This window comes from Panulirus ornatus, chromosome 11, assembly GCF_036320965.1.
Source record: "Panulirus ornatus isolate Po-2019 chromosome 11, ASM3632096v1, whole genome shotgun sequence".
NCBI classification, from domain to species: Eukaryota; Metazoa; Arthropoda; class Malacostraca; order Decapoda; family Palinuridae; genus Panulirus; species Panulirus ornatus.
The window spans coordinates 14,427,537-14,453,844 of record NC_092234.1 but is presented as its reverse complement, the minus strand read 5'-3'; the positions used below and the strand labels follow the sequence as shown (position 1 = coordinate 14,453,844).

At 39.0% G+C, this 26,308-nt stretch overlaps 1 protein-coding gene across 2 annotated transcripts in view; it reads right to left on the bottom strand.

The window, feature by feature from the left end:
* Positions 1–24,343, bottom strand: part of LOC139751296 (uncharacterized) — a 31,081-nt gene extending 6,738 nt beyond the window's left edge. The window contains exons 1-5 of one of the 2 annotated variants that reach the window (XM_071666624.1): positions 24,205–24,343; positions 17,051–17,223; positions 10,535–12,458; positions 6,281–6,575; positions 3,305–3,448 (exon numbers count right to left, since the gene is read on the bottom strand). In XM_071666624.1, the coding sequence (XP_071522725.1) occupies positions 3,305–3,448; positions 6,281–6,575; positions 10,535–12,458; positions 17,051–17,219 (2,532 nt within the window). In that variant the 5' untranslated portion in view covers positions 17,220–17,223; positions 24,205–24,343. The remainder of the gene's footprint in view (positions 1–3,304; positions 3,449–6,280; positions 6,576–10,534; positions 12,459–17,050; positions 17,224–24,204) is intronic. The other variant, XM_071666625.1, reaches the window with a different exon arrangement.
* Positions 24,344–26,308: the final 1,965 nt, after the last annotated feature.

The following is a 26,308-nucleotide window of genomic DNA, read 5'->3' as shown; positions in this document are numbered from 1 at the left end:
CTCGCCCATCAATAATACCTGTTCACTTACCTCAGAACTGCTGATGCACCCACTCTTTTGCTTCCAAAACACTGTGCCTCCCATGATCTTCCTTTTCATGGTCAGGTGCATAAGCACTAATAATCACCCATCTCTTGCAATCCACTTTCATTTTTACCCGCATCAGACCGGAGCTCACTTCCTTTCACTATTGCACACACTCCTACAACTCCTGCTTCAACAGTAGTGCTCCAAATCCTAACCTCTTGCCCTCATACCAACACATACCTTTACTCTGAGACATTTCCAAACCATTCTTCCCCTTTACTTTTGAGCTTTGTTTCACTCAGAGCCAGAACATTCAGGTTCCTTTCCTCAAACATATTACCTATATATCCTTGTTGCTTCTAGCAACTTACCTTCCACACCATATACTCTTAATACCTTCCACAAAGCATCTCTATCAACTCTATCATATGCCTTCTCCAGACCCATAAATGCTACATACAAATCCATCTGTGTTTCTAAGTGTTTATCACATACATTCTTCAAAGTTAACACCTGATCCACACATCCTCTAACACTTCTGAAACCAAACTGCTCTTCCCCAATCTGATGCTCTGTACATGCCTTCACCCTCTCAATCAACCTCCCATATAATTTCCCAGGAATACTCAACAAACTTATACCTCTGTAATTTGAACACTCACCTTTATCCCCTTTGCCTTTGTACAATGGCACTATGCATGCAGGCACTTCACCATGAATCATACATACATTGAATATCCTTACCAACAAGTCAACAACACAGTCACCTCCTTTTCAATAAATTCCACTGCAATACCATCCAAACCCGCCACCTTGAGGGCTTTCATCTTCCACAAAGTTTTCACTACCTCTTTGTTCACCAAACCATTCTCCCTGACCCTCTCACTTCGCACACCACCTCGACCAAAACACCCTATATCTGCCACTCTATTAATTAACACATTCAACAAACCTTCAAAATACTCACCCCATCTCCTCACTTCACCACTACTTGTTATCACCTCCCCATTAGCCCCCTTCACTGATATTTCCATTTGTTCTTTTGTCATACGCACTTTATTTACCTCCTTCCAAAACATCTTTTTATTCTCCCTAAAATCTAAAGATACTTTACCACTCCAACTCTCATCTGCCCTCTTTTAACCTCTTGCACCTTTCTCTTGACCTCCTGCCTCTTTCATTTATACATCTCCCAGTCATTCACACTACTTCCCGACAAAAATCGTCCAAATGCCTCTCTCCTCTCTTTCACTAACAATCTTACTTCTTCATCTCACCACTCACTACTCTTTCTAATCTGCCCACCTCCCACCTTTCTCACACCACTAGCATCTTTTGCTCCATCACTGCTTCCCTAAACATATCCCATTCCTCCCCTACTCCCCTCACACCATTTGCTCTCACCTTTTTCCATTCTGCAATCAATCTCTCCTGGTACTTCCTCACACAAGTTTCCCTTCCAAGCTCACTTACTCTCACCACTCTCTTCACCCCAACATTCTCTCTTCTTTTCTGAAAACCTCTACAAATCTTCACCTTTGCCTCCACAAGATAATGATAAGTCATCCCTCCAGTTGCCTCTCTGGACATTAACATCCAAAAGTCTCTCGTGCGCCTATCAATTAACACTTATGTTTATTTCTCTTTTTAAACCAGGTATTCCTAATCACCAGTCTTTTTTCAGCACACAAAGCTACAAGCTCTTCACCATTTCCAACACTGAACACCCCATGCACACCAATTATACCCTCAACTGCCACATTACTCGCCTTTGCATTCAAATCACCCATCACTATAACCCGGTTTCGTGCATCAAAGCTGTTAACACACTCACTCAGCTGCTCCCAAAACACTTGCCTCTCATGATCTTTCTTCTCATGACCAGGTGCACAGGCACCAATAATCACCCATCTCTCTCCATCCACTTTAAGCATCACCGATTACTTTCTTACACTCCACCACATACTCCCACAACTCATGCTTCAGGAGCAGTGCTATTCCTTCCTTTGCTCTTGTCCTCTCACCAACCCCTGACTTTACTCCTAAGACATTCCCAAACCACTCTTCCCCTTTACCTTTGAGCTTTGTTTAATTCAGAGCCAAAACATCCAGGTTCCTTTCCTCAAACATACTACCTATCTCTCCTTTTTCCTCATCTTGGTTACATCCACATACATTTAGACACCCCAATCTGAGCCTTCGAGGAGGATGAGCACTCCCCGCATGACTCCTTCTGTTTCCCCTTTTTTTCTTTTCTTTCAAACTATTCGCCATTTCCCACATTAGCAAGGTAGCGTTAAGAACAGAGGACTGGGCCTTTGAGGGAATACCCTCACCTGGCCCAATTCTCTGTTCCTTCTTTTGGAGCAGGCATGTTGGGACCCGAAAGATGGTGAACTATGCCTGGCCAGGATGAAGCCAGAGGAAACTCTGGAGGAGGTCCGCAGCGGTTCTGACGTGCAAATCGATCGTCAGAGCTGGGCATAGGGGCGAAAGACTAATCGAACCATCTAGTAGCTGGTTCCCTCCGAAGTTTCCCTCAGGATAGCAGGAGCTCGCCACCAGATGAATTTCATCCGGTAAAGCGAATGATTAGAGGCCTTGGGGACGAAACGCCCTCAACCTATTCTCAAACTCTAAATGGGTGAGATGCCATGCTTGCTTGATAAAATCCTAACCGTTTCCCCTTTTAGAAAGTTAAAATACAAGGAGGGGAAGGTTTCTAGCCACCTGCTCCCATCCCCTTTAATCACCTTCTACGACATGCGGGGAATGAGTGGAAAGTATTCTTTCTCCCTAATCCCCGGGGATAGGGGAGAAATACATATAATACTAAAATATACTGAAGTAAATTGCACTTTGTTGGAAAATATCAAGAAGCTATGATAAACTTAGATCACAAGACTTCCAGAAAATAAGAAAGACAATCAGTTTTGAGCAAAAAGTGGTTTCTAGCCACCCACTCCCGTCCCCTTTAGTCACCTTCTGCAACATGCGGGGAATGAGTGGAAAGTATTCTTTCTCCCTAATCCTTGGGGATAGGGGAGAAAAAACATAATACTAAAATATACTGAAGTAAATTGCACTTTGTTAGAAAATATCAAGAAGCTATGATAAACTTAGATCACAAGACTTCCAGAAAATAAGAAAGACACAATCAGTTTTGAGCAAAAAGTGGTAAGGAAAGCCCTACAAAGATAGAGAAGTTTTGATAATGAGGTAATATTGTTAAAGAGGAACTAACATTAATGTAACATTCAATCCATACAAATCTCACCTTCTTGTACTTGTGAGGGAAAGTATTGCGTTCTATCGTATTTTGTGTTGCACCACGTGTAACCACAGGAAGGCGTCTGGGGTCCACAATACGCATGTAATCTTCCAGTCGGGGGAATCCTGACCCTCGTTGAAATAAGGGAAGCTGAAAAAATAACTTGGGTGGTCATGAGTATGTTGAAGGCTGTGAAAGTTCTGCAAACAAGGGTTTACCTATTACAATAAAACTGATTTATAACAAATTGTAATATTACTGTAAGGTATTCAAAAATGTACTATACTCTTAAGATAATAATACCAATCCATATGATAGTCTTATAGCATAAATATTTCCTGTCCAAGGAAGGAGAAAGAGTACCTGCCTACCTATCGATGACATGATACTGCATGGGACTAGGATCGCCAACAGAATTCACTATGTATCTTGCTTGTTTTACAATGTCTCACTTTCTAAGCTTTGCATAATCTTCTACCTATGATTTATCCAAACAGGTTAAAGCCATCTGTTCCATCAGTTTTTAAATTTTCAGTGCTCATGTCACCTCCACTTCAAATATTCTTAGACAAAACATTAAAAAGGCATTATTTTCCTTGCCAAATTCCAAAATATTTTTGCTCTGTCTTTTTGATATATTTTTCTAATGCATGACTGCCATTTCCCACCTTAACAAGGTAGTACCAGGGGTAAATGAAGAAAGGCCACATCTGCAGACAAACAATTCTCCAACTGTCACTTATATAATGCACTGAAACCACAGATCACTATCCACAACCAGGTCCCACAGACCTTTCCATGGTTTACCCCAGATGCCTCACATGCCCTGAAAAACCTTCCTCTGGGAGTTCTCGAGTATCCATTGTCAATCCTCACTTTTAACGTTCTTTCAAAAACTGTTGAATAATCCTTAATCATCTGCCTCAGATGCCCATTTTGAGGAATTGCTTTATATTACAGTATCTCAGAGAAGTATCAAGGCTTCCTTTACATCAATGAAGATGGCTACTTTATGATAATGATCAGCATATTCTATCAAAGTCACGTAAATCCTCTGCACTTTTCACTTCCCTTGCGACTTTTGCATCATCTAAAGACATGATCAGTTGAGTCCATAATTTCAGGAAAGTCATTCACTTGGATAAAGAATAATGGTCCCAAAACAAAACCCAGGGGCACTCCACTAGTGACCTCCACCAAAATGACATGTGCCCTTTATTCTTGCCTGGTATTTCAGCTTCTTAACTGCTTCCCATGTAGTTCTCTGTCAAATGATTTCTGGCAGTCAAGATATACAAAGTCTTCTTGGCCTTCCCTTTTGTCTACAGCAGAGATCACTCTTTCACAGAATTCTGAGAGGCTTATTACACATGATCTCCTTTCCCAAAAACCATGTTGCTTCTCAGGTTATTTCTCCTCTGTAGAAAATTATCAATTTGCTTTTTGATTAACTTTTCTGATATCTTTCAGAACACACTCATCAAGGAGAGTGGTCTGTAGTTCCTTGCCTCTTTGCAGTCTCCTTTCTTACAGAAGGGTATGACAACCGTCCATTTCCATTCACTTGGTACTTTGTCCCCCTCCAGCGACATCTTGAACAAAAGGTCTGTCTAGAGTATCTGCACTCATCTTCAGCAAACATGGTGAAATTTCATCATGACCTTGAATGAGCACTGTGTGGGTAAAGACCTTTCAGTTTTCTGAAAATGTTTTTCTAGATATCTCAATGTTTTCTAAAGCCTCCGCCCCATCTCATCTCACAAATGATGGGTAAAAAGTGACTTCCACTGTGAAAACACTTTTTAACTTGTTATTCACTTCCTCACATATCCTCGACTAGCTTCCCCATTGAATCCCTTCATATGATTAGCTGCTCTTCAATCTACTTTGATGAATTTGCAGAGAAGTTCTAGGTTTTCACCTACTGTGTATGTGTGCATGATTACTATTTGCATTTTCTGGGGAGAGTTTTACATTCACATTGCCCTGCCTTCTTAACCTTGTATCTACATACCATGTATTTACTCCTATGTATGCTCACACACACACACAGCCTAGCCTAAGCCAGATACCCATTCTACTGACTAACCCCTTAGGGAGGATGAACAGCTGGGTGGACTGTGGACTGGCTGCCATAGTAACTCTAACAACTACTCTATGGAGGTGTGTGTGTGTGTGTGTGTGTGTGTGTGTGTGTGTGTGTGTGTGTGTGTGTGTGTGTGTGTGTGTGCGTGTGTGTGTGTGTATGTAATTATCAATTTGCAATTAATTTGTACAGTAGGAAAAGGGAGTTTTACACTTGTAAGGCCCCTATCTCTTGAACATTCTCTAATATCAAAACACTTCTTAAATCTATGTATGGTTTCTGCATTAACCTTGTCCTCAGTAATTCTGTTCCATTCATCTACCACTCATACTATAAAGGTACTTCTTTACATCTTTTTCATAAGTTTCTTGATTGATTTCATGTTCGTGTCCTCCAGTTGCTCTATCCCTACATCTCTCAAGGAGCTGTTTGCTGTTCATGTCATCAATCTGTTTTAAAGACTTAAAAACTGTAATAGGGTCACATCCCACACTTCTCTCTTCTGAGGTTGGTAAATTTAAAGCCTTTAGCCTTTCCCATAAGTTAACTTTCTTAAATCTGGCACCATCTTTGCTGCCCCATTCTGGAGCTTCTGTATGAGCCCTTTGCACTTCTTTAGGTCAGGTGACTGAACCTGAGAGGCATATTCTAGTTTTGGCCTTATGTACGATATGACAACTAGCGAAATGTTTCCTTATCCATATGCTTGTGTGTGTGTGTGTGTGTGTGTGTGTGTGTGTGTGTGTATAAAACAAGCCAATGAATTTTGAAAATACCAGGCTGCTCCTTACTTATTCTTTTTAGGAAATGCTATTACTAAAACACTGAATATTTCTCAATCTTGGCAATCTTTAGAAAAATCTACTGAATACAAGAAGCAACAATTAAGAAGGTACCTGAGGTATATAGGTGAGTCTAGGAGGTGGAGGCAGCTCTGGTGTAAGTGTAGGAGGTAGGGATAGGTCTAGGGGTAGCTGAGACCCTCCCCCAATATTTATATGCAATCCAGGTCCTGGCATTGGCAAATGTCTTGGATCCCCAGTAGCTGCTGCCGCTGCTGCTGCAGCAGCGGCTGCAGCGGCTGCTGCAGCAGGAATGGACATATGAGCTGGAGGTACAGCTCCACCATACATATGACTGTATAATCCAGCACCCTCACTGTGAAGAGTCAAATATGAGCTGGTTACTGATCTGTAAGAAAAGATCTTTTTTTGGTAACCAAGTCTGTTTTAATATAACTAAGGTTCACTATTTAAAAAATCTAAGAATACCTATTTCATATAACAGTTACTCTTAACTGCAGGGTGGCTCATGAAAACATATGTTACAAAGCATCTAATATTCTTCTGTACTTGCTATCATCCTATACACTCCTTTACTCTACCTTTCTACCCAACACCAAATCCTTTTTCAAGAATTCTTCATCAGTAAGTTTTCACAAATATATTTCCTTTAATCTTTTTTTAGTAGTCATCATCACACAGGCAAAAGCAAGCCACAATCATGGTTATCTTGGATGAAAGATAAAATGAGTAAGAAAAAAGCATGAAGGATTAATGACAACCTTAGGTGTTTGCAGACCCAGTTCTTAAAATTGCAAAGGATATATGAGGAAGAAAAAGACAATGATAAAAAAATCAACAGCTTCACCGTAATGGGAAAGAAACAGATGTCATTATGGTCAATTCTCATAGGGCTAGTCTTGACAAAGGGGCTATGGGAAATAGCTGCCTGACACATGCTTCAGGTCCAGTTCACAAGGTCTGGGACACACACAAACAGCTCACAAATACATAACCTTCTCTCCCTATCTTTAATGGCACATATCTTCTTAAAACATAATTTGTAAGTCCACTCCTGCAATCCCTCATACACAATATATTAAGCTTCACATTCCCTCCAAGAAAATATCTGTAAAGTTCGAAATATTCATTAACACTCTTATCCTTGTCAGTATTCTCTGAGCTCCTTCACTTTCAATCTGTCCAGAAAAAGCCATCAATCTATTCATTAGGTGCCTTATTAGTGTTATGGATAGCTTTGCTGACAACCGATCCACTGGCCTGGACTGGAACCCCAGCAAAGGAAGATAACACACAAGCTCATCCAGCTGTTCATCCTTCCTCTGGCTGGCAGATAAATGGGTACCAACTTCTGCTAGGGTAAAGCACCACAGTTGAGAAAGGCTCAGCCAGCCAAAAGCTTGTAACTTGTTCAAGTTAGTCTAGTGAAGTCCTCAACAGTTGTAAACCAATCAATTTCCAAAAATTGCACCCTCTCCTGTTCTTTTTTTTTTATCTAAGGCCCATGACTTGTACCCATAGAGCACTGCAGGGATTAATCCGTCATCAAACATACCCATCTCTGCCCTCAGATACAGTGAAGTTTCTTTCCCATCATTCCCCCCCCCACAAACACACACCTCAATTCCCTAGGCCTTTTAACCCCTCATCCAGCTAATGATTCACTATAGTTTCCATCAGCTGCCATATCCACTCCAAGATATATAAAACATCTTTACTTCTTCAATGTTCTCTCCATAGAAACTCACACCAGTCCCTTCCTCTGCAATACCTCATAACCTTACACTTATTCACATTATGATTCTCAAGTTGCTACTTTCAACACTCATAAATTCAAACATGAGCTTCTGCAGTTTCTCACTAAAGTCTGGTACCACACCAATGTCATCTGCAACCAGCTAATGACTCACCTTCCAAGCCCCTCCACCTACCCTTATACTGTCGACCTACCATTCTCTCCAAGATACTTACATTTACTTGTCTCACCACTTCATCAATCACAAACCCATGAAGCAAACCCACCATCACCTACACCCACTCATCCTCCCATTTTTCTTGTAGTATCCTTTCTCCTACAAAGTATATTTGTAGCACCTTCCAGAGGCCATCTCTATCAACCTTACCATATGCTTCCACCATATTCATATATGTCATTTACAAATCCCCCTATCATTCTAAATAATTTTGATAATAATTCTTCCAAGCAAAAACCTGGTCTACATATCCTATATTGCTCCTGAAGCCACATCGCTCCTCCCTTGTCTGATGCTCTGTGTCTTTCACCACCCTCTCAATCGACACTCCCCCATAAAGATCACAAGGTATACTCAAGGGGCATCCAACAGAGTATTCAATTTTGTCACATCTGCCTTTATATAATGGCACAGTACCGATATTCTGTCAGTCTTTTGGCACCTCACCTTCAGCCATACATACACTGAGATGCTCACTAAACCATCAACTACAATGTCATCCCTTTTCATGAGAAATTCAATTGTAGTCTCATCCATTCCGGCTGCTTTGTTACAATTCATCTTATGCAAAGCTTTCACCACTTCTATTTTCATAATCCATTTACCATGACTCTGTTGATCTACACACCTCGAAGCCCAAAACACCCACCATCAGCCTATCACCTATCATGAAAGTACTGGATCATTTGGTAGCAATATACTCACTTAATCATCTCTCTTTACCTTAGTGCAATCCCCATTTATTCTCTTGTTCTTCTCCCACAACTCACTTTTCTTTTTCATATCCTCCTCTAAGTCTTATTTGCCCACCTTCTCAACCTTCACACCTTCCTCTCGACCTCCTGCTGCTTCCTCATATAAATCTCCCAGTCACTTTGCATTCCTTCCCTGCACATAGTACCCATACACCTCTCTTTCCTCTTTCACTTTCAACTTAATTTCCTCATTCAACCACTCATTCCCCATTCTCAAATGCCAGGTTCCCATTCATCCATTGCCACACACTTTACCTGCACATGTAAGCAAAGCTTCCCTACATACCTTCCATTCCTCATTTCCTCCCCTTGATTTATTTACTCTCAACTTATGTCAATCTTCTCTTGGTATCTTCAAACATCAGCCTCTTCTCCAGGATCATTGACTTTCACCAAGCTCTTAGCATCCATACCATTTCACCTTTTCCTAAAACCTTTACAAGCTTTCACACTGAACTGCAACAATAAGTGATCAGACACCACCACCTGCATCTCTCTGCACATTCATAAGCAACATGCTGCATGCCTACTAATTAGTATATAATCCAATAATGCCTATTCACATTTAACTCCAGTCATACATGTATTTTTTAAACTATCCCTAATCAACAGTCCTTTTTCAGCACACAACTTGACAAGCTGTTCACCATCTTCATTTACAAATGGGTACACCATGCTCACCAAACTATACCCTCAACTGCCACATTATCCACAATGGCATTTGTATATCCCTAACATCAAAAATATTGAAGCCTTTACTTACTCCTTCCTAACACTGGCCTCTTTTCTTCAAGCCTCTCTACCAGATGCATAAGCCGTTCCTTAGCTCTCCAGTTTCATGTTACTTACATCTTTAGTTCTTCTTCTTTACAACATGCAAATTGCACTGACTTCATATATTTCATAGATAACATTTTCAGCATATATCATACCTAATAATACTGTTTAAACTTTGACACTTGAAAGTGCAAAAATGATTTAGCCAATGTCTGGGAATGATTCTGAAAGTGCCACCTTGCTGTGAATGCATCCTAAGGCATGCTTAATGTAACCATAGACTGGTCTACACTACCACATCCTTCTGTATGAAGAGGAATGACAAAATAAACTAGTGGCAAGTAGCCTATGGCTATGCCTCTACATCTTTAGTTTCTTATTCTTCTGCCTTAAATTGGGTCTTTATTCTACATCCAGTCATCCAACTGCCCTATCTGACTGACAGAGACAGGTGTTACCAAACGCCACCTATTCATAAAATGCGAATGAAAAGTCATCTTTAGAGAGGCTGTACCACTGGGAATACAGTCTCATAAAGTAACTTTTCACTCCAAAAGTCAATATCTCCCTGCTACAAGAGGCAGGGCAACCTTTGGAAAGGTCCTGGGTAACATCAGAACTTTTTCACAGAAAGTAGTCCTGGGGTAATAATAACAAAAAAAAAAAAAAAAAGAAGAATAAATAAACAAGCATCAACATGGATACACACTTGAATGCCCAACCTAAAAAGTCAATGTTTATTTGAGGGTGAAAGGAATTTACATTATCATAACATAAATGAGAAAGAAAAGTAAAATTATGCAAAACCCAATGTATTAATTTTTGAAATAATGAAACCTCACCTGTGTGTGTGTGCATTATGCACGAGAACATCCATCCCAGGGTGATGGTGTAAGTGAGGCCCTGGGATGTGTGTAGTGTTGTGGGCAGCATTTGGAGTTGACTGGATGTCCATGGGTGTAGCAGCTGATGGGGAGCTGGTCTGGGGTGGTACCTGCTGTTCACTGCTGGTAGAGGTAGTTGAGGGCTGGGAGGTGGTGGGCTGATGTGGAGTATGAGAAGCTAAGCTGGTAGCTGTAACTGCTGCATGGGCATGCTGACCTACTTCCTGCGTCAGAGTTCCTGTTCTGGCCATGGACTGGGTTAGGGGGTCACGGAGACGAGGATCCAAGCAACGTCGTTGTAGTTCTTGATATCGCTGCTGACTATGCCATATCCGCTGGTGAATGGGATTCAATCTTGACAGAGAAGGATGGGATGGGTAAGATGCAGTTGAGGTTAAGGTGGTGGGTGGGTAAGGTGGGAACAATGGGTGGGCAGGAAGGGCAGAGTAATAAAGAGAAGAGTCTGGTGGGTAATAGTGGTGATGATGGTGGTGATGGCCCTGACTAGGTGCCAAACTGTGGTGATGGTGGTGGTGGTGGTGGTGAGGTGTATGGTGGGGATGCACACAAGCTCCATAGCAGCTTCCATGGTGATCCATGGTAAAGCTGGCTGCACCACTGGCACTAAGGCCAATGGAACCTAATGCTGGACCCCGAGGACAGGAGCAGGTGGTTGTTGGATTGGGTTCTGAGGTATGATGGCCACGGCATAATCCACCCCCACTGGTGGCACTTGCGGTATGAGTAGCAGTGGGTAATCTGCCAATTACAGGAGTTATTCCATACCCACTAGAAGAAGCCACAGCACAAGAAGATGAAGGTGCTGGATGGGATACTCCTGCAGGTGGAGGAAGAGGTGGCCCAGCACTTGCAATTAATACTTCATCATCACTTTCATTAGTCAAATCAACAACATCCACAGCACGATTACCTCTTGCTCCTCGCTGTACACTCACCACTTCTATACATGAGTCTGTGTCAGAATCGGAGTCTGAAGATGACACCCAGTCCAGCTGTAAGTCTGGTGCAGTGGGTCCATCATCAACCTTATGTCTCATTCCCCAGGCACTAGAGGACATTTCTCCTTCTTCATCCTCACTATCTTCATCTTGTTGTAAAGGATGAGAACTACTCCACCCATTTCTACGTGGTTCAACTCTTCCCCGCTGAGTCTTTCCTCGACTGCCTTCAGCTCCAGAGCTATGTACCCGTTTCCTCCTAACTTCACTGTCACCTCTGTCACACCCACTACTCCCACCAGATGATGAAGATCCTGAGCTACTGCTACTACTGCTGCTGCTATTACCTGTCCCACTACTACCACTGTGTGTGCCACTACTGCTACTGGCATCACCACCTAAAGCAACATCACTAAGAAGACTCAGTGGGTTTGCTGCTGCCTGAGAGTAACCTTGACTGTCAGAGTAATCTGGTGCAGCCCCATATGCAGCAGCAGGTGTACTACTGAAGGTTAAACCTGAAGGATCACTACTGTAGTCCATTGGAGCAGCAGCCTCCCCATATGTGAGAGGAGCATGAGACGTCTCAACGTATGTAGTTGGTTCAACTTTAGATGGCATGGGTGGGCCTGCTGGCAGAGCTGACCCAGTTCCAGCAGCAGCATACTGTGCAGGGCTGGCAGCACTCAAGCCCCCTAACAGGTCGTAATAGCCATCAGGAGGTCGGTAAGGTTGTGGCCCACTATAAAAGGCACCACTTCCCGAGGGTGGAGACACGTCATCCATAGCCTGGGGATGTTGTGGAGGGAGGCCAGGGTAGTATGCCTCCCCTGTTCCACTGGTGCCTCCACGTTCTAACTTCACTGCTTCTGATCCACACTGTTGTGTCTCCCTCTCCCTACTGCACCCAACCTCACCAACTTCTGTAGGCAAATGTAACAGTAGTATCAAAATCATAAAAGATAATATCTTTGCTTTTCATTTTACATGCTTCTAAAAAATAATACTGATTCATTAAAAGAGAGACTATGATTAAAAATTAAGCCTTTTAATTATTAATAACACCAACTTTGATCATATACAATTCTACAAAATTATATATATTCAAGTATCATAGATCCAAAACACCCAGAAAAAGAAATCTTCAAAAAGTCAATATATCTATGGTATTTATAGAACACACAGATTAAACATAACTGTATTAAGTACATTACAAATTGCAATACAGCGTGTAATTATGTCTACAAATAAACTAATTTTGTCCTACCCCCACATACATACTAAAAATTGCAAGATGTATTCATGTCTGCAAATAAACTAATTTTGTCATTCTCCTACCCTCATATAACTATATTAAACCACAAATTGCAAAATTTATTTGTCTAAAATGAAAATTTATTTCATCATACCCCTACTCTCACAATGTTATTATGCTCACAAATTTGCTTTCAGTATTCCATCCATGTATTCACCATATGCAAGAATTAATGCTGTCTACCAAGTGGTATGCAAATGCTAAATAAGTATGAGCAATGTAAACTGTCACTCACTCCACCATGCACTGCTGGTCACTTAAAACATTTACCACATTTTCTCTAATGATTTATGTGGTATATAAAATACCTGTAATAATAACAGATTAGCCCTATACTGTACACTAAACTGCAGTAATGCACAGCACACACATTATTCTGCTCAAAAACACATGACCATAGTACTAAGTTGATTCTGGAACTAAGTTATCCCATAATGCCTCCAGTGGATATTCAACTGAGGTGAGTGACGCCCATGGCAAAACATGGATTACTCTTGGTATACGATGCAGTGGTGTAAAAAATTTTCTACTCAATTCTATTCAGTGGATTCATAAATAACTGACTAAAAAATCATTATTCATATATTCAAAAAGATAATGAAGAAAATGAGTAGAATAAGTGGAAGTGCTACCTTGCACACAAATGCATGTTCCCCTTCTCTTCTAAACATTCAACCAATACTCAGTGAATAATAAGGTAAACCAAATTATTCCTAAATTTATCAAAACAATTATCAATAAGCTTGTGGTTTCAGAAACGGTAGAGGATGTGTGGATCAGGTGTTTGCTTTGAAGAATGTATGAGAAATACTTAGAAAAGCAGATGGATCTGTATGTAGCATTTATGGATCTGGAGAAGGCATATGATAGAGTTGATAGAGATGCTTTGTGGAAGGTATTATGAGTGGGAGATAAGTTGCTAGAAGCAGTGAAAAGTTTTCATTGAGGATGCAAGGTATGTGTACAAGTAGGAAGAGAGGAAAGTGAGTGGTTTCCAGTGAATGTCGGTTTGCGGCAGGGGTAAGTGATGTTTCCATGGTTGTTTAATTCGTTTATGGATGGGGTTGTTAGGGAGATGAAAGCAAGAGTTTTAAAGAGGGGGAAAGTATGCAGTCTGTTGTGGATGGGAGGGTTTGGGAAGTGATTCAGTTGTTGTTCGCTGATGATACAGAGCTGATGGCTGATTTGGGTGAGAAACTGCAGAAGTTGGTGACTGAGTTTGGTAAGGTGTGTGAAAGAAGAAAGCTGGGAGTAAATGTGAATAAGAGCAAGGTTATTAGGTACAGTAGGGTTGAGGGACAAGTCAATTGGGAGGTAAGTTTGAATGGAGAAAAACTAGAGGAAGTGAAGTGTTTTAGATATCTGGGAGTGGATTTGGCAGTGGATGGAACCATGGAAGCAGAAGTCAGTCACAGGGTGGGGGAGGGGGCAACGGTTCTGGGAGGGTTGAAGAATGTGTGGAAGGCGAGAACATTATCTTAGAGAGCAAAAATAGGTATGTTTGAAGGAATAGTGGTTCCAACAATGTTATAAGGTTGTGAAGCATTGGCAATAGATAGGGTTGTGCGGAGGAGGGTGGATGTGTTGAAAATGAGATATCTGAGGACGATGTGTGGTGTGAGGTGGTTAGATCGAGTAAGTAATGAAAAGGTAAGAGAGACTACGGTAATAAAAAGTGTGTGGTTGAGAGAGCAGAAGAGGGTGTATTGAAATGGTTTGGTCACATGGAGAGAGTGGGTGAGGAAAGATTGACAAAGAGGATATAGGTGTCAGAGGTGGAGGGAACGAGAAGTGGGAGACCAAAGTGGAGGTGGAAGGATAAAGTGAAAAAGATTTTGAGTGATCAGGGGTTGAAGATACAGGAGGGTAAAAGGTGTGCAAGGAATAGAGTGAATTGCAACGATGTGGTATACCAGGGGTCGACGTGCTGTCAATGGATTGAACCACAGTATGTGAAGCGTCTGGGGTAAACCACGGAAAGTTCTGTGGGGCCTGGAAGTGGAAAGAGAGCTGTGGTTTCAGAGCATTACACATGACATCTAGAGACTGAGTGTGAACAAATGTGGCCTTTGTTGTTGTTTCCTGGCACTACCTTGCACGCATGCGGGGGGACGGGGTGTCATTTCATACGTGGCGGGGTGGCAGCAGGAATGGATGAAGGCAGCATGTGTGAATATGTACATGTGTATATATGTATATGTTTGTGTATGTATATGTATGTATACGTTGAAATGTATAGGCATGTATATGTGCGTGTGTGGGCATTTATGTATATACATGTGTATGTGGGTGAGTTGGGCCATTCTTTTGTCTGTTTCCTTGTGCTACTGTGCTAACGCAGGAGACAGTGTCAAAGTAGAATATAAATAAGTTTGTAACCATGGAAAGTTTTGTGGGGCCTAGATGTGGAAAGGGAGCTGTGGTTTCGGTGCATTACACATGACAGCTAGAGACTGAGTGTGAACAAATGTGGCCTTTGTTGTCTTTTATATCGCTACCTCACACGCGTGCAGGGGGAGGGAGGTGCCATTTCATGTGTGGCGGGGTGACGACAGGAATGGCTGGGGGCAGCAAGTATATGTACATGTGTATATATGTATTTGTCTGTGTTTGTATATGTATGTATAGGTGCATGTGTGGGCTTGTATGTATATGTATGTATAGGTATGTATATGTGCGTATGTGGGCATATATGTATATACATGTGTATGCGGGTGGGTTGGGCCATTCTTTCGTCTGTTTCCTTGCGCTACCTTACTAACGCGGGAGACAACGACAAAGTATAATAAAAATAAACAAAAAGTTTGTAACCAGTGCATGATCTAACAGGCCTAATTTTTAAACGTAGGAGACAGCGACAAAGCAAAATACATATAAAAAATAAAAAAAATAAATGGTAAAATGAAAGGCAGGTGGAAGAACTGGCACGCCAAGGGAAACAAGCAAGTAGAAGCTAGTGTCCAGGGTAAATCTATTAAATTACACCTGGCTAATAAAATGGTATATCATATTTATAATGTTTTTATCTCCACAGTCCTCTTCTGTAGACCAATAACTAAAATCATAGATATTCACAAAGTTAATGGTGAAAGTGGTGATAATGAGATGTCTCAAGACCAGAGGTGAGGAATGCAATCCCCCAATCATCAACATTTATATGGGGAAAATGGATTCTTATCAACATGTGTCCACTATAGAAACAGTTTTCTGAGAAAGTAACCCACTCATAAGTGGAGAAAATTTGTATCATAATTCTAAACAGAAAATACTTATGCAACATGAAATGCTCTTCCACAGTGTAGTCTGGCTTAAGATCTTTAAAGAACTTCCTAAGACTTAACAGTCACAACATTCACTGTAAGTGTGACATACTCAGCTTCATTCTCCAACTATACATAGTAAACCAAATTCAACGAAAGTACTTCCTGCATAATTTACAGGTTCTATGTTTAATGTGCCTATAAATTTAACAGTCACTTTCTGAATAAAACTACGGTCACTGTACAAGCTCTATTTCCTGGGTCTGTATACTTTTCATTGACAGTAGGTATATATGTTCAATTGCTTCAAATTTATCATAATTTCCACTTGCTGGGAATCTTCATGTAAATTTTGTTGGTCAATAATTCAATTTACTTATGCTGCTGGTTTGAAGAATATTTTCTTGAGGAAATCACAAGCTAATTTCAAAGACTGGTTCCAACATCGACATATGTATATGTGGGAGGGCAAACAAATATACTTGAGAAACACTTCAGTTACTGTGGGTTAAGGAAACACCCCATATAAAATTCCAAAATCTAGCTTTCCCAGCCCCATGGCTCTATCAATCTGTATATTCCATGTGCACAATTTGGATTAATGTGGAAGCCACAGGGAAATCATGTGCCTCGTATTGCTCCACCCAGGATCTGCCCTCACTCTAAATCAACGATGGAACAAGCAATGATTATTACATACCATATGGTATGAAAAATTTCCAGTGGATCTAGGCTAAATTTTGTTATTTAGGGATCCTCATCTCTTCCATAACCATACAAGCACATCCAGGCCTCTTGTAAGAAAATACACAAACATGCACATACATATCTACTTTCATCAAAACTGCAACTCATCTGTTTCATAAGACATAAACACAATATTTTCTCTAAACTATGATCCTATCCTAAGGCATAACATAAAGTCAGTTAAATTACTCACGGGAATGACAAAGGTGCCTGACAGATGCAAAGGAACTTGGGGAGTGTACCACACCGGGAGAGTGATGACCAACAGCATTGACAGACTGGCTATTTGTCTCACCAATACCCTTAGCTTGCTGGTCCCACCGTTGTGATGACTGACCAGGGCTGACCACTGGCTCACCCATCAGCCTGATAACAGAAAAAAGATAAAAGAATTATGATAAAATACGGGGTGGTATATACAAATGTAATCAACAGTTTGGCAACAGAAAAAAAAAAAGCAAGAGAACCAGAGCAAATTATGGAGTGGTATGTGAATGCATCAAATTGTGTATAAATTTATACTCACTCTCTGCAAAACAGTAACTGATAAAAGTTTATTTCATATGAAATATAAGCCAAAAAGTTTTACAAAGAGTTGTTTTTTTAAAATTAGGTGAGATGGCAAAATCAACCGAGGCCATCCCATTAATGCTATATATGTATACACTGTATACCATAGCAGGAGCAAGGTATCCATTTCATCGACCAACCCCAAGGGGTGGATAAACAGCTGGGTTGACTATGGATTGTCACAACCACGATTCAAGCCCATGAGCTTGCTTGACTACACCTTGAGAGAGAGAGAGAGAGGGGGGGGGGGATAACACCAGAGATCATTCACATAACACGAACAGACCATCTAAACATATCATGCAAAAGGCAAAGTAGTATTAAAAACAGGGTATATAAATGTACATATAACTAATGAATAGCAATGAATTGAAGTATGGAGATTGGGTATAAAAAATCAACCAGAAATTCCTGGATTTTGTATGATAAAGCATATGAACTATAGATATTAAACCTAATTTTTCTTGAAACAAACATGATAGCAGGGAGGGAAATATAAGACAAATGAAGACAGGATAGCCTTGCAAGTAATGGGAAACCTAAAGTTTCAAAAACTACTGGCAGAGGATGGTCTTTTTAAACATTACCAAAGAGCAAATATGACAGCAAAAAGAAATTAAAATTTTTCAATAGGTTTCAACCCTCTGAAAAAATATGGTTAACCAATATAAATGTTTAGTTAAAATGATAAAGGCATAAAAAGAGGCTGGAGACTATGAGACATGACCTTCAAGGAGATGGAAAAGTTTTAGTATGTGATAATAGAGAAGTCACTAACTATTCTGACAAGGATTGACCAGTGCCAAGGGTACTCCTTCAATCATACTCAGTAACCACCCCTTGTATCTTAGCTGATAAATCCCATCAAAATTTATTCAAACACACAAGGAATAGTACAATAAAATCTTTTTTCTATAATTAAATGTCCTCTCCCTTGTAAAGTATTCAGGAAATTAAAATATATATGAATTTGAAAGTGGCAGCAACACCACACTTCCATAAACCTCCATAGTAATTACGATGAGATTCTGCCGAAAGCCAGGGTTAGTGTGTGGCACTCACCATAGGAAGATCTAAACCTAAAAAGAATGAATCAAATAAGTCACGTGTTGTCAAAAGCTGTGTGCAAGATGGATAGGCTGTTTGTGGAATGAATGCCTGCATCCCACATGTGGATTAGGCAAAGAGAAATGACAGCAGCCTGGGCCAATTATGTGAAACTTGACAGCTACTAAAGTGTTGGCTAACAAATCAGCCATCATTAACCCTCCTAGTACCCAACTAGGAATACTGATAAAACCTCACTAGTTGGTGGCTGCTTGCCACCTACTGAGAGAGACAGAGTGCCTACCTATGAGTACCTATGACGAGATTTTGCCAGAAAGGCAGGGTTAGCCCACAGTGGTCACCATTTGTCTGTTTGATGGATAATGCTATTCATCTCAATGGCCACTCCCTTGGTATAATTATCAATTCTACGTTCATCCATGATTTACTTTAACCATGAGTCTTCTTATCAACATGTTTATCACCTTGTATATTTTTTAAATTCTCTTGGAACTACACTAAATAACCTTCAAAATTTTTTTAGCTGAACGTTTCACTGGGTATCATTTGATTCAGGGCACTTTCTCAATGACCCTCTCATAATCCTGTGGCGAGGAGGTGAAATCTATATTAACATTGGTGGATTACAGTTTAGGAAGAAGTTGGCTCATATGTTTACTTTTATGACTCAATGAACAACAATCATATTACTTTTATAGTATCTCATTCATTTTCTAGCTATCATCAGTATATGTGCCCTCATGTTCTTAAGAGGGCCAATGGAATTCATGGTCCTTGATTTGTGGTTCATATATATGCATAAAATTAGTTTTTTCTTATTTCACCGATGAATCTTTCTCCTATTTCCTATCTCATAAGGTATTTTGAGTTTATGATCTATGTTTCTTCGTTTATTTGAGAGGTTTTCTTTTCTCTGCTGATGAGCTGTGGCTTTTTCAGGTATGTAATTAATTTTTGTCTCCTATAAAGGAATTGCATTTTTCCTTTTACTTCTGTACTTTCTTTTCACTGATATATGTCCCAGTGCTACCTCACGCACATGCGGGGGGAGGGGGTTGTCTTTTCATGTGTGGTGGGGTGGCGATGGGAATGAATAAAGGCAGCAAGTATGAATTATGCACATGTGTATATATGTATATGTCTGTGTATGTATGTATGTGTACATTGAAATGTATAGGTATGTATATGTGTGTGTGTGTGTGTGGACGTGTATGTATATACATGGGTATGTGGGTGGGTTGGGCCATTCTTTCGTTTGTTTCCTTGCGCTACCTCGCTAACGTGGGAGACAGCGACAAAACATAATAAAAAAATAATAAAATAATGTCTGTCACAAGTTTGGAGTGCTTTTTTGGCCAAACTATGCTGTTATTAGTTACATTAAGCAGTTAATTGCCAAGATTGTTCAAAGTTCATTGTATTTGACCCTTTCATTGGGGATGGAGCACACATGCTCAAGTAATTCTTTCTGTTCACTGCAGCTGGGGCAATATGCCCATGTATTTCTTTCCCTGTCATTGCTGCTGGAGTGTATATGTACTGGTATTTAATTTTTTGTTCACTGGGACTATGACTACTATGGCTACCTCTACTTTTAAGTGAAATATACAGCTATTAATGTCTGTAGTGGCATCCTACTTATTGTTAACAGCCTTAATTTTTTTTCACAGCACTGGCAAGTCCTTTGTATGCACAGATTTGAAGGGGGGCTGTTCAAGATCTGCACCCTCATGTTATCTAATGATATGAGATGCTGTTTAACTGTTACATGGATGATAGATAACAATGGTGAGAGCCCGTAATGATCAAATTTAGAGATGAACATAAATGAAAATACCAGGTCTCAACATACAAGCCTGAGCAGGATGCCAGACACTTCAGCCTCGAATGGCAGTTCATCCTGTAATATTTGCCATCACCATGGATCCAATCAACAGTTCACTGCCAAACATCTAACAGCACCAGTGAAACTTACCTAATCATAATGTAACCTAACCAAACCAATCCCAATATGACCACGCTAAACCTGAGTTGGATAAAGTTTGAACTGTCAGATGGGGCAAAGTGTCAGCTAATTCCCAAGAGTACTCCTGAAGTAAATGATTTACCTGGCAGCAGAGCAGCATAAGTTACAGAGTGAATAGAAATTTATGTTCTAGTTAATTACAAGAACAAAATTATACTGATACTTTTTATGAAAATTTGAGCATATCTTTCACAGAACATAACCTGGATATTTAGACCACTATAATGAGTTATGCCAACATTTTTCTTTATCTTTAGTCCATTGTTCACTTTATGGGGTACATTTAAGGTTGTAGGATGGAGGAGCAGTAGTCCATTTGTTAGATGTGGATCAATTACATAAGAATTTTTTTCATTTCTATAATACAATCAATTCCCTGTGATAATTTTGCTCATATAAAAATGTTTACATGGGGGTTAAAGAAAAGTAAGTAACAACTTTTCCTCTGTATGTCACCACTAAAGATAATGAATAAAATGGCAAAAGGACAGTATATAGTTGAGCAAAATTCCAGGTTTGGGGACCTCAGTACTAAGGTTTGAAGTACCATCAGGTTTGTTTTGCAATGATATCAGTGGTCTACTGCAGGAGAATCTGTTAGTCTGACCAACACAAAAGTTGATGAGCCATTTCTAGAAATCAACAAAACCTATGAAATTTTTAACTAACTTCCCCCAGCAGCTGACATTCACATTATTCTGTATGTTATGTGAAAACAATATGAATATACTATCCTGTTCAAATCCAGATGCAAGGTGGTTTGTGTGCTGTGTGAGTTTGAGTGCTTAAATGCATACAAACTAGGCCCAACACATTCTCTCCATATACTTTGAATGACCACATGAAAGTACGAACACCATACATTTTGACAACACTGAAAAGTAAGGCAATTCTCAGCTGCTAAGGGAAATCAGGTGAAGTTTTCATACATTCTCTTGACTTCTAGAAGTGCTTTACAAACTAAAATGTGAATGATCCAAACATATTTCACCTGATCTTCATAGTCCTACCTCTAGAAACTTATTTCATCATGAATGCATTTGCACGTGAGACACATTATTTACATCTCAACCAGCTATGCAAGGCAGTTCGCCAACAACTCGATCCCTAATATTAGCTTATCCGCTACTTTAAGTTACATTAAGTTGGCTGATGATAAGCTGTAACTGGTTTGGTTGGGTAAGGTTCAATTATATCTACCATAAAGTCTGCTTATGACCAATAAATGCCACGATGTCTTGGTTAATGCATGAATGTTGAATTTTCATTACCTCCTAATCTAAATACAAAATGACAAATTTACTAATTACATTATATTTGATTCCCCCCATAAGATGGGGTAGTACAAGGAATCAATGAAGGCAAGCATGCATAAATATGCACATGTGTATATATGTATTATATGTCTGTGTAGGTATATTCATATGTATGTATATATGGTGATATATGCATATGTATGTATATGTGTGTGTATGGGCGTTTATGTACACATATGTGTATATGAATGGATGGGCCATTCTTCGTCTGTTTCCTGGCGCTACCTTGCTGACACAGGAAGCAGTGATTAAGTACAATAAAATATATCATAAATAATATCAAAGTCTAGTTTAACCCTGCATCATCATTAGCTTTGGATACTGAGGGATCCTGTTCTCCAATACAGCATGGATAATTTCACATTAACATAGTAAGGGTAATATTACAGCTTACACACCACAGAAGTTACAAATTATCTTTATAAATCAATCATCTATCATTATATACATTTGCAAGCAAAAAAGTGCTTCTAAAAAAGAATCTACTGATTGCATAAAACAGAAATCCCAAATATTCTGTGGGGCATAAACTATAAAAAAATACCCATTGATGTCATACGATTCCCTTCATTTTCATACAGTAATGTCTAAATATGCAAGTTCATAACCAAATTTTCTAAATATATTGAGTGGTTTAATATTATAAAAAAATTCTAGTCTATAGCCCATTAAAGTTACAAAATATTTTCATAAAGTAAATATTTCCATTAACATTCAAATGTGAACTAAGATATATATATATATATATATATATATATATATATATATATATATATATATATATATATATATCTTATTTTGTATATATATATATATATATATATATATATATATATATATATACAAAAAAAGTTTCAAGAAACAAATCTATAAATTGCATTTCTCAGAACCTTTTTTAACTTCTGTGGAGCATAAACTGCAATAATAACACAGTGAGAGTTGTGGAGCAAGGTTTTGAACATTATATGTAACTGATAACTATCAAATAAGGTTATGAAGAGATATCTGGTAAAAAATGGGAATAATAGCTCAAAAGTAGGTAAAAGACATAAAAAAAATGGCAACAAAACAACTTAAACCACATCTACGAGCCAAAACAAGAGTAGGAATAAATCAAAATTAAATTCTTTTACTGGTCGGGATTATGTCTCCTCACTATGTTGTTTGCCAACACCCAGCACCACCTGAATAGTACTCAAGTATGGGTTTGAATGGTATTAATTCTACAAGATAAATCTTGACAGCTAAGGAGATTAAGAGTGGCTTTCATTATGTTCACTGAATTTTTATAGGTATAACCTATTTTTACATTAATCCCACTTCTTCCTAATATACTATTTCTACCTTACAAAATATTAGATAGATCAGTCCTTTAGTGGTGTATCTGTATTCACTACCAACTATATACGTAAATTTAAAACTACGCATTTCTAAAACTAGTTTCAATATAACGCTAAAACAGAATTTTACCTGGAATTTTACAATTAACTACCCTCAAGCTTCTACGTAAAGATGGTTGATGCTAGCCCTGCTGTTTAAGTTCTTCCCCAAAATCACCTCACTTCTACTTTCCCTACACATTTCCATGGTAGGACTGCTCATTTTCCTGTACTTGTCTGTTAACAGTATGTCTTAAGGAAAGATACCCATTCCTGTAACTTACATGATCCGAGTTCAAGGCCTTAGAAGTCCAAAGATCCCTCTATACTTAAAACCCTAAAACAGGTGAAGTGTAGCTACTTACTACTTCATATGACATTTCTCAAACTCGGTTTCGAAGCTACTTGTGACCTCGATCTATATATATAACAAATAGGAAGGACTTCATCCCATAAAACCCATAAGCTCGCCAGACGAACCACTTGTGGAACACATGAATCTTATTACATCCCAGGAACATGACATGGCAATACTTCAATACCTGCACTACCTTTCTTCATGCAAGACACACCAGAGATTTTTCGAGCCTTAATGTTTCCTGTAGATTGAGTTCTGACCTTTACACGTAATTCTGAAACTTCGTCAATGACCAATTTAAATGTCATCCAAGAGATGGTCCATTTAACTGTGTGAAAGACATCAATAATATGTTATTACCGTAAACTGCCAGCAAACAGGGGCCCTTACTATGCCACTGTGGGTAAATGATGAAAGATATCTATACAATTACGGTTATATATAGCTATTAAGTGGCTAGGTCGGCATTTCCCAACACCATCTGAGCTCTCAAGTCTGGAAAACATCATTTTTACTCTCGCCACTCTATTCGTGTTTGGCCAATTACTCATCATTGGGGAGCCTTAGCTCTTTCTTAATACCTTAAATCATAAGGGAAGTATTTATAGAAGAGATGCAGTATACACTTACGTTAAATAATAGTCTCTAGACGTAAAAAATTAATCAAAATGTTGTTTAACCTCTGCCTCTCGCCATTATTTGGTCCTCCTTCCCACTATCCAAAATTAAAACTGCAGTCTTTTAAAAGCTTGTTTACATTTTTCGGTAGGTTCATATTTCCATGTATCAATATCTATATACATGATTGTCTTAACAGTGTCAATCCAAGATAATTATGGCACAAAATTCTTGACGTAATATCTACCTTAAGATGAAGATTACAATTCCCCGTAAATCCCTCTTCGTGCAGAATATTCTTGGAACCTGGTAGGGAATGCTACCCATAAGGCACAACCAGACAAGGCGGCCAGTTCAAATATTTTTTTCCTTCCGCCGCCGCACCATGACAGCGGTAAAACCTACATCACTCTTAGATTTAGGGTGATAGATGCATAATTTTTGCATCGATAACATTTACCTATCATTAAAGACTCATCAATGGCTTTTGTTTATGTACACGAGGGAGCTCTATCTCATGTCCAATTATATATATTTGATGAAAATGATTGGCCGAGAAAATTTTGTGGCGTCTTTGAAATGGGGGTGAGGCGTGCTTTGGGTTGAGGGTCCCCTTTTCGTGATGAATCATATATTTGTACAGCAGATAATGGCGGATTGCTTAATGTTTCCAGTCTATGATGTACGGCCGAATATGGCGAGCCTGTGAGAGGTGCTATCAGGCTGTTTTGCCTTTACCTTATGACATGAATTGTGTCTACATACTAGTTCTAAGGGTATATCAGTCTTGAGAAAAAGTGAAATGAGGAGAACAATTATTTGTTGTGCCTAATTTTTGGCTGAAATCAAGTGTACTTTTTCAAGAAATATGCACATATTAAATATCCACCTTTCTTCTCAGAATATCAGGCAATGAATTATCAAAGGTCAAACCACCTTTCATTACTGTCGAATTATTTGCACGGTTGCAAAGATACCCCGAAAGAAAAAAATAATGCCCCCTTGATTTTATCTTATCTCTGTGCTAGAATATTATATTTTCTAACTGTTACTCTTCTAGTTATACAGTCGATTTTTTTTTTAACTTATTCTCAGTGTTATCTTTCACTAATTTTTTTTCATATAACTTTTTCATATATGTATATGGGTCTCGACGAGTATAAAAATCCACCCCTTCCCATTTTCCCCGGACAGTACAATTAGGTAATTACAACATGGTGGTTGTTGAGGAACTAGGATGAGGAAAGGTTGTGATTTTTATAATATTTCTATATTTGTGCATAAAAATGGATGTAAGATTCATCTGATAGTTCTTCAATAAGTTATTCACCATGTAAGCAGCGATGTGTTACTCTGAAATTCATGCGCTCTGTGAATATATAAAAGGCAATAAAGATAACTTACCCCGTGAAAAAAAAAAAAAATACAGCAGCAATGAATGTTGATTGATGGAAAATGGAGTACCATGTTGGGCTTTATCACTTTCCTTTTCATTTCCTAACTTAACCAAAGCACTTTGAAGAACACTCCAACAAACTTTTTTTTTTTTTTTTACCAAAACGTGTCTCATCAGTCATTTCCGGTAATCAAGAAAGATATTCATAGATTTACTCTAAACTATGTCTTGAATGTAATTTTGTTATCTTGTATCGCAATGAACAAATAAACAGTACATTTGACATGCCTATTAAACATAATGACATAAACAAAATATCTTACAAGATGTTGTAGACTGTACCAGAATGAAAACTAAATGTACAAATTTAGGAGGCCAATAGGTCATTGCACATTGCTTTGGTAAGGTCAGCAGCGAAACAGCAGTGGAATGCAAAAATGAATATTGGAGTGACAGATGAAATGAATATAGAATGAGCCATGACAGTTGTACAAGGTCATTCCTTGCAATGTTATATAGTCATTATCATCATACAACTAGTAGGCTCTAAGATCTGTCGATGTAAAGTGCTTTCCAATTTCGCCTATCTTTCCTAGGATTTCTCTCTTGCTGTTAGTTGTTTAATGTTATTATTATTATTATTATTATTATTATTATTATCAATCATTATTATTATCGTTATCATCATTATCATTATCATTCCACTTATTTCAATAGATC